The following is a 9,821-nucleotide window of genomic DNA, read 5'->3' as shown; positions in this document are numbered from 1 at the left end:
GTTAAAAATGTCATCAGTGAAAAGTTTTGAATATTTGGCTTGCCTAGCTCCGACTGTAGGCGCCATCACGACTCCCGATGGTGGGAAATCTGGGTCGCGACAATAGCAGAAGACATATTTGTTACACAATATGGAAGAAAAATACTACTAATAAAGATAAGGCATAAGAAGCAAATGAATTCTATAACCCAATGCATGCAGCTTGTTCGTCAAACCTTCAAAACCATCGTGTTACTGTTAGAACCTAATTTTCGAATTTCTCTTTTGTAAATTTTCCCTTTAAGTTCATAATTAAGCTTTTCTCAAAAATATATTTTCACAAAAAGCAGTTTAAACAACTCGATCTCGAAACTTCCCGAAAGCTTAAATTATCAAGACAGTGGTGCTTTTAATGAAAGATTCCTTTTACGGTTGAAATCTATCTACTCTGTGTACACCCTATAAATCTTCATTTCTTCTTTAAATAATTGGAGCCTTTAATCAGCATTTGCTTTGTAGTTCGATAAGTGATAAAAATACTAATATTTGCTCTAAGATATGGAGTGTGGTGGAAACAAGATGGTTATCAAACCTGTACGAACATCAAAGAAATTAGGAAATGGAGAAGAAGAAGAAGCATTATTGAGTCCAAATTCTAGACTGTTTCATGAACCAAACTACAACGTTCACATCATAGCAATCATGGGTTGGAAAGTACCAGTTGACGTTGACGCCATGAAAGGTGAATTACAACACAAGGTGCTTAAACACCCACGCTTTTCCAGTTTGCAGGTAAAGAAACATCAAAGTACATTTGTCTAACTAATCACAATTAATCTTGCATGGTTTTGCATGGCAGATATACGGTTTTTAACCTTTTTTCTTAAGAAAAAATGTCAGCCCTCCTTCATTAAACCGGAGGATCTCTTTTTCGTTTTACAAGTAACTAGTATACATACCTGTACGATACGCGGATCGTTTCAATATAAAAAAGAGCCGAGGAAATTAATAAAAAAAATAGATGTATATTTCATACCAAATTTAGCGACTGCATTCAAAAGAATTACATCAAAAAATAAATAAATAAATTTCATCAGTAGTCTCTAAAAAATTGTTGCGAGAGAAGAAAAATAATTAACCTCAAAAAGTTAAATTTCTTCACCAAGCGAAAAACCAGCACACTCATTTAGCTTTGCTAGTATCTCCGGCGGCTTGCCACTTCTTTCAATGTTCTATAGTTTTTTTTGTTGACTTTGAGGGTGTTTGGCTAAGCTTATAAGCTGGTCAAACTAGCTTATAAGCATTTTTCGGCTTATCTACCGGTTTGGTAAAGTTAAAAGTGCTTATAAGTCAAAAATAAACCAAAGGCCATAAGCTGGTCACCCCCAGTGAATTTTTAGCTTATAAGCACTTTAAGTTTGACCAAACTTTTTACTATTTTATCCTTAAAATATTCCTTTTTTTGAACAAAACTCCTACATCGATACTCACAGTCCCAAGTATTTTTTCAACCTAAACACCCCCCTTCTCCCCGGCTCTTCAAGTCTGCAATTCTCATTGACTATTTAAGATAAGCAAATTCTCTATTCATTTGCATATTTATATCTATGTGATTGTGTATTAATCTTTGAACTCTATGTAATAAATGAGGACATATCAAATTTTTGGTGTATTATTTTCTTAGTGTTGTGGTGATGAAGACAGTGTTTGTTTCTCTTCAAATATTTTGTCCTATTTAGATTTTTTTTACTGAGAAACTTTTGTCAATTTATTAATTATTATAACCTATGATTATAAGCTTATCATAAAATAAATTATATTTATCATAAAAATTATCTTATCTAAGCACTGTTATATTTAAAATAAGTTGACAAATAGAATTGTATTTGAATCGATCTGGAATCTAAAATTTTAACGAAATTACGCCCTTATAAGTGTAAACAGTTCTAAGGTTATTTAAGTTATTTTAACAGAAAAAGAGCTTATCAGCACTTTTTATCAAATACTGCAGTAACTTATTATCAATTTCAGCACTTGTACCCAAACACGTAACTGCTTATTTATTAAAATCAGTTTCAGCACTTAAAAATGCTTTTCAGCACTTAATGCTTATAGCTACTTCAAATCAGCTAATCCAAACAGGCTCTTTATCTATTATGATTTTAGTTATATTATATAATCCATTGTATGAATCTTCTCATCATAATTCAAAAGATACTTTCTCATATCAGATTCAAATAATTCTTAACTATATAATTTTATAATAATTTTTTTAGTTGTATTTTTCGTATGAGTAATTTGGCATAATTTAATGTGAAATGATAAAATTTGCTACACTAATGTACTAAATTTACTACGTTGTTTTAGGCTGCTTACCGCTTGTGGGGGACATATTCCATATATCATGTAGTTTTGGCATGCATTTAATAAATTTAGGGCGAATAAATTTGTGCACATCAACTGTGTAAACAATTTTGACACTATCGATGAATTATAGCATGTTAATTACATATACTAACAACTCACGTTTCATATAGACAATTACTCGTGATTACATTTCTAAATAACACGATAGTGTAAATCTTTACAAGGTTAATGTATAACAATATTTAGATTTTTTAATTTGTGTTGAAACGTCGACAGGTTATGGATGAAAGTGATGGCAATGGAAAAATGAGATTGGTTCCTACGTCAGTCAACCTAGATGATCATATTACTGTCCCTGACCTGAAGCCAAACCCCAATAATATGGATACCGACAAGCTGGTAGAAGATTATATATCAAACCTAAGCACGACCACTCTTGACACGTCAAAACCTCTATGGGATCTTCACATCCTTAACGTGAAAACCTCCCATGCCAAGGCTACCTCTATTTTCCGTTTTCACCATTCTCTAGGCGATGGAGTTTCCCTCATTTCGCTTTTACTCTCTTGTTTCCGTAAAAGTTCGGATCCTACTTCTTTGCCCACACTCCCGGTTTCTTCTTCTTCTTCTTCTTCCAAGGGCAAATCAAATTTATCAATAAGCAATAGAAAAAATATTTGCTCGTTGATATGGCAGTACGTCGTAAAGTTGCGGTTGTTCATCAGTCTTTTGTTCAATACAATTGTTGATGTTTTGTTGTTTGTAGCGACTGCTCTGTTCTTGAAAGACTCTCAATCACCTTTCACAGCTGCACAAGGATTTAAGTCGTCCACTCGTCAAAGATTTATCTATCGAACTGTTAGCTTGGATGACATTAAATTTATAAAGAATGCGACAAACTGTGTAAGTATATAAACTTTAAATCCAAGGTTGAATAGCATTATAAATCCCTTTTCATGGGTTTAAAGTTGTTTCTAACGTAAGCTCATCTTTTTTCTTTCTTGCAAATTTAGACGGTTAACGACGTTATGCTGGGGATAACACAAGCAGCTTTGTCTCGTTATATCCACCGAAGATACGGTAATTAAGCTCCTATATTAGTTCACTGTATTCTTATTAGAATGTAATTTAATATTATGTACAAGGATTCATCTTAATTAGCACTTTACCTTTGACACAATATGTAAAGGGCATAATAGGTGTGTCACAAACAATATTAACCGGTGAATTAAGTATATAGACAGAATTGAAAATTTGATCTTGCCTCAAAACCTATAAATCACAATAGGTGAGAGTCATAAGGTCACTTTTGCTATATGAAACTAATTTTTATTTTATTTCGGGCTAAGGAATTACGGTTGAAAGTGATATATTTAATTTGTTGTTGTGTGTAACAACATAACTGCCACTGAACGTAAAGTTTTGGGTTTGTTTGGGGGGGGGGGGGGGGTTAAAATGCTTTTAACCATGGAAGTCAAACTTTCTATAGTTATTGTTTCTTCTTACCATGGCAGTAGAAGTTGAAGGCAAGAGGAAGTTTTCACTAGAACGAATGAGATGCAGAGCCACTGTTATAGTGAATCTACGACCAGCTTTAGGAGTACATGTGAGTATTTCTTCATCATAGGGCTAAAAAGATTGATGCAGATAGGCAATTATGTTATTGCAATGTAAAATTTCAGACTCGTATGTGCCTAATCAATTAATTTCACCTGACCATGTGACAGGCGGTATCTAAAATGATTGAAAAGAATGCAGCAGTGATACAAGGAAATTGTTTTGCCTTTGTCATAATTCCCTTAAATATAGTGCAATTAGAGAATCCTCTCGATTATGTCCGCAAAGCTAAGACAACAATGGATCGAACGAAGCATTCTCTTGCGTCACTGTGCACCTTTTATGTTTTACAGTTTATCCTCAAGTTCTTTGGTTTTAAGGTACTCCATTATTTCTCTTTACACATTCAAATTATCAAACAAAATTGAGATGTTTATTTTTTTGTTCCTTTTAGTTGTCGTTATAATCTAGACCTAACTCATGTTTTGCTTAATTATTGCTTCGCACATAGGGTGCGACAACTCTTGCTGCAAGAGTTGTATCTCAAACAACACTAATCTTTTCAAATGTAGCCGGTCCGCTCGAAGAAGTTTCTTGGTCAGGCCATCCATTGGCATTCCTTGCCCCAACATGTTATGGACATCCTGTAAGTTTCTTCAATCAATCAAGCAATCCCGTTTTAGTCAAATTAGTTATATGGATCTTCCACATATTTATACTATTATTATAATTTGAAAAAACTACTCAGTTCAAAATCCCTAAGTGCAAGTGCATATTGTAGGGGCTAATGGTTCATGCGTGTAGTTATGCCAAGCAGTTAACATTTGCAGTAGCAGTCGATGAAGGATTAATTCCAGATCCGAACCAGCTTGGGGATGATTTTGTCGATGCATTAATGCTTATCAAAGAGGCTGCCCTCTCAAAATTCAGAACTAAGATTGATTAGCTTATTACACAATTAGGAGCTGCTCAACAAAACTTGAAAATGTTGTGTTTATTTAATGATTCATAGATCGATACAAGACCACGAGTTTGTCAGCACGATTACATTTAAGATATGTATACATATATATTGCTCCAAAAATTATATTTGGTTAATATTGTGGTAACGCCGATAAGTTTTATTATACTTGTCTTATTGTCAACGCGACGTTTTGAGCCATAAAACTAGAAGAGCAAACTAAAGATATGATATATCGTGTCAAATACATTTTATTTATAGCAAAGGCCTCTCTCTACCACAGCATCCTTGATAAGCTTTAGAGATTGTTCAAGATCGTCCAATAATTTATGCGGATCAGGAATCACACTTTCGTCTACTGATAGAACTATCGTCATCTTGTTTGTATAGCTCTGGAAATTAATCATCAGCGCCTGAAATTTAAATTCGGGGTTATGACGTAAAGATAATCTAAACAAGATCACTAATGTACAGCTTATTACTCATCAGTTTTTTCTAAATTAACCAAAAAATCAATACGACTTGGTGAAGAAAATTAGTGAAATTTTGCAAGGAAAAGACCTCACCCTACACAGTCTGCTTATGGAAAATGAAAACGAAAAAGGAAAGCAATAACTTGAAATTAGTATGAGTAATACTTACGTGAGGTTGCCCATAAGAACTAGGTGCAAGGTAAGCCATAGGGTGCCCATAGAAGCCAATTTCTTCTTGGGGGCCGACCAAATTGGAGAAACACATTGTTGTATTGGTGATAATTCTGTGCGATATTGAGCTTGATGTCTGAAATTAATTATTATTTTTTACAGTATAAAAAGGGGTCAAATCTTGCAATAACAGACATTTTGATAACAGAGATCTTATATGTAGATCAAGAATTAAGATATATATGATCGACTATTAGTAGTGAGATGCTATTAGTTACCTTTATCCCAAAAAATCTGAGTGCTAATTCTGAAATGGAAAATGTATAGATTGCTTCAAGAGAGTTTTTCTTACGATCAATGGTTGCCTTAGCTTCTCTGATATAATCTAAGGGATCATCTCGTAATACGATCTTAAAGGGTAGAAGAACAAATCCAATCCAATTCCCCCACTTTGCCTCAGTGTCCTTGTCCATCATATCAGCTAAAGCCTATATATGTATTTGTTAAACACGAAAAGAATGTTAATAACTTGACTTGAAGTAAGTTAGGAAAGAAGAAGTGCTAAGATTTTGACGAAAAAATAGATGTTATCACCTGAATTCCAGTTGACGGTCTTAAGTTTACAAGAAGAGTTGATCTGAGTCTAATATTCTTGGGAAGATTATTGTTTTTCTCTGTTGCTCCCTTGTCTTTCTTACCCTCACCTGCCAAATTTTGCATAAAAGATTACTGCCATGAAATGTTTCTGATTCTTTTTGGATTTAACTTATTAACACTGATATTGAAAAGAGGACAATATTCTTGTACCATCTACGTAATTTTACTTGTTATAGCAAGTCGTCTACCTTATTTTCAGAGAACTAATTCAATTTTGTTATAGGCATATTACTTGTTGATCAGTTATCTTTTAGATGACCTTATATTGTTAAAAAAAATTAAAGTGTATAAAAGAAAAAGAAATTCGACATTTCCTCTGATTATGGTTAAACTATTTATGATTTAATGACTCTGCTTAAAGAAAATAAGGGTGATAAATCATAAAAACAATGTATTATATTATAACACATGAAGATAAACTTACGAAATCTCCTATTAAGATACACAGATAAACCAGCTTGTGTTACTCCCAGAGCGACATCATTTATTGTCTGTGCAAGAAATAACAAAGTTCAAAAGCATCAAAATATATAAACAATCTGCATTCCGTTCCTAATGCAAAACTGAAGAGAAAGAAAGAATTGAAGGAAGTTGCCACAACATATATAGCATTTGTTTGGACAAAGTATATAGATGCGTACCATATTCAATGCATTTTTCACCAACTTCAAATCGTCAAGACTTACTGTCCTGTACACAAATCGCCTAGGATTAAACTCAGAACCAGGCTTACCCTTAATTGGCGTACTTGTGTCCTTCAAAAACATAGTCGTGGCCATAAACATCAACACATCCACTATTGTGTTCCAAAACAATCTCATAAATGACCAAGCTTTTGCAACATACGGCCACAATCCCTTGGAGTCGGAAGAATTAATAGGCCTCTTTTTATTTCCTGGAATAGTTGGAATTTTATCTGGATGAGCAGTTTGGCGAGTACAAGCGAGCAGAAGGGAAATAAGAGAGGTGCCATCTCCAAGTGAATGATGGATTCGAAAGACGCCAACAGCCTCAGCATCGGATGTTTTGACGTTGAGAAGATGGAGATCCCACAGAGGTTTCGACTTGTCAAGTGTGGTTTTGCTAAGGTTGTGAATATAATTCTCCACGAATTTGTCTGGTGATTCCTGCAGGTTTTTTTCATCTACTTGTGGTACCACAATGTGCTTATCTAAGTCCACCTTTGTCCGGACCCATTTCATTTCTCCGTTTTTTTCCTCATCCACCACCTTACAAATAATGAAACATGTAATTTTAGAAGGCATGCTAAGTCAAGAAGGCATATGAAGATTTTTTGCTTCTTGAAAATCCTCCCTTTTCTGTTAACAGTGTTTTTGTACCATATTTGATAGGAACAAAGTACACTATAGGCTTGTTTTTAGTTACTTGCAATTTCATTTTATTTTATTTTTGTTGAAAACAAAAATCTTATTGATCATTTGCTACTACATCTCCTACCCAAACAAAAAGAAGGAAGAAAATATATACTATAAATCTATTCTATCCTGTACAATGTAATTTGAGAATTTTTTATTTTTTTAAATTTTGGCTAACAGATCAAGTATTGTAATAGTTTATATGATATGTTCTATAAGTTTAATACTCCCTCCGTTTCAAAAATTGTCATAGTTTGAACTTTAATAAAGAAATGGATACTTTTGAGATATGTAACTTTTGAAACCTATGTATGGCTATAAATGTTTTCTAGTAAGGAAATATAGAAAGTTATAAATCTTTTTGAAAAAAACTAATAAGAAAACAATATCAATCTTTTTGAAACAGATGGAGTATCTACATTAAATCAGTTTTTAAGGGAAAAAAAGGCCAATCGGGATGGTTTGCTATTCAGGCCTTTATGTGTAGGCTTTGTACTACAGCCCAGGCTAAGTGCACCACTGCACCCGAAATGAAAGGAAAAGAAAAGGTTAAAACAGTACAAATTTGTTTCCGAGAAATTCTCCGATTAATTCTTTGCATTTTATTATTCTTCAATATTCAAAAAAAATATATAAATTCGAATAAAATAGTATGATTTTACTTCGTTTTATGAGGCTCGGATTTTAAAATACTTAAAGTGTAGACCACTTAGTAGAATTGTACATTTTAATAGAATTAGAAGTAGTAATGGGTAATTGTATATATGGGGTTCTCTTTTGTTACCCACCTCTATTATAAGTTTTTGATGTTGGATCCTTTTAATCTGGTATTGTATCTAAGTGGTAGCCCTTTTTTTCTTGTACCATATATACATGCAAAAAAAATATAAGAGCTGAATTTTTACAAATCAAATATGAATAACGTTTCTATCTTGTTCATCTTAGATAGATATTGTTGAACTGCGTCGAATCTTTTTATTTTATTTTAAAGATTACAATTACCTTATAGAACTACAGAAATTTTTCTATCATGATAATAGATTTGAACTTAAAATAAATGTATTTCCTGAATTTTTTGACTTGTATATATATGAATTGTTTAAGCTAAAAATGTAGGTACATCTTGCATAAATAGATCATTAGCAAATTAAGACTTAAATTTTGGCCATTTTTTTGTACCTGCAGGCTGGAGAAACGAGGATGCTTAAGCAAAGTATGGACCAATTTCTCTTTGATAACCTGAGGATTGATTCTTGATTTGCTTCCCATTATAGCTATAACATGGACGTTGAAGTTGGGCTCGTGAAATAACCTTGCTGATGGACTCAATGGCTCTTCTTTAGCTTCTTCCATGGCTAATTTTGTCTTAGTTTGAATCGGTTTCAGACTCGGTTTTCTCCATCTTATGGACTCCATTAATGTAAAGAACCTCTTCTCAATAACTTTTCTGTTGTTCTGGAAAATGAGTTTTTGTTCTACATGTTTTGGTATTATATAAGTTGGAAAACCGAAGTAGTAGCTAGCTTTTAGTTTTGTCTTACGTTGGATACTTGTGTCTCATATGAATATGGCTAGTATTGGGATATAGGCATATAGCTGAATGTTGAAGGTTGTGCAATTAATGAACAGTTGCGTCAGGCATTCAAAAGCAATTAATATAATCCTACAGCTTTTGTTTAGCTTACAAACTCAAAGACGCCCAAATTTTCAAAGGGACAATTGTCTTGGGAAACCAGCCTTTGGCTTTTCTTTTGAAACAGTTTCGGTTTTAATTAAAACTTGTTTCCCGCCGAATGAAACTAAACAAACACCTAACTTACTAGTATTTAATTTATTTACACAAACAGCCAATAAAAAAGCTGTGATTCCACTGAATCTCTTTTATCGAAAAAGTATAGTGTTCAAATAAAACAAAAAAATAAATTTGTTTGTACATATATACATTTCTGAATCCATCAAATTAGAGAGTAAGTTGTTATGTTAGTATAATGACAGAAGTGGTTCAAAAATTATTTTCTTTAAATCTTACACATGACATTATATATGGTATTTTTCTAATTCCTTGCTAAAATTTCTGTGTCTACCGTTACTGACATTAATATAGAGATTTTCTACAATAATGTATATCAATTTTCAACCTAGTAAATAGGAAATCGGCATTAGTTTCTGGATTATTAATCTCACTCGATCACACCATCCCGTTTCACAATCTTGTGTTTGTCATCAATGACGACGACGAAGAAGACAGATTTTTAGACGGTACGTATTGTCATTCAGCAT

At 33.0% G+C, this 9,821-nt stretch overlaps 2 protein-coding genes across 3 annotated transcripts; one reads left to right on the top strand and one right to left on the bottom strand.

Moving 5' to 3' along the window:
* On the top strand, window positions 558-4,863 carry LOC109210793 (O-acyltransferase WSD1-like). Its single transcript, XM_019374261.1, has 7 exons — window positions 558-771; window positions 2,623-3,249; window positions 3,360-3,426; window positions 3,861-3,952; window positions 4,074-4,283; window positions 4,415-4,549; window positions 4,685-4,863. The coding sequence occupies exons 1-7, from the start codon at window positions 559-561 to the stop codon at window positions 4,847-4,849; spliced, it is 1,509 nt and encodes a 502-aa protein (XP_019229806.1). The 5' UTR covers window position 558; the 3' UTR covers window positions 4,850-4,863.
* On the bottom strand, window positions 5,004-9,043 carry LOC109210778 (O-acyltransferase WSD1-like). Of its 2 annotated transcripts, none has more exons than XM_019374247.1 (7): window positions 8,721-9,040; window positions 6,807-7,394; window positions 6,590-6,656; window positions 6,103-6,212; window positions 5,787-5,996; window positions 5,507-5,644; window positions 5,004-5,277 (listed from the first exon to the last, which is right to left on the bottom strand). In XM_019374247.1, exons 1-7 carry the CDS (start codon window positions 8,955-8,957, stop codon window positions 5,116-5,118), a joined length of 1,512 nt encoding a protein of 503 aa, XP_019229792.1. In that variant the 5' UTR covers window positions 8,958-9,040; the 3' UTR covers window positions 5,004-5,115. The 2 variants fall into 2 exon arrangements, with proteins under 2 accessions (XP_019229792.1, XP_019229798.1); XM_019374253.1 differs by having other exon boundaries at window positions 5,193-5,277; window positions 5,861-5,996; window positions 8,721-9,043.

The sequence above is a fragment of the Nicotiana attenuata genome, chromosome 2, assembly GCF_001879085.1.
Source record: "Nicotiana attenuata strain UT chromosome 2, NIATTr2, whole genome shotgun sequence".
NCBI classification, from domain to species: Eukaryota; Viridiplantae; Streptophyta; class Magnoliopsida; order Solanales; family Solanaceae; genus Nicotiana; species Nicotiana attenuata.
This window is presented reverse-complemented; position numbering and strand designations above follow the sequence as displayed.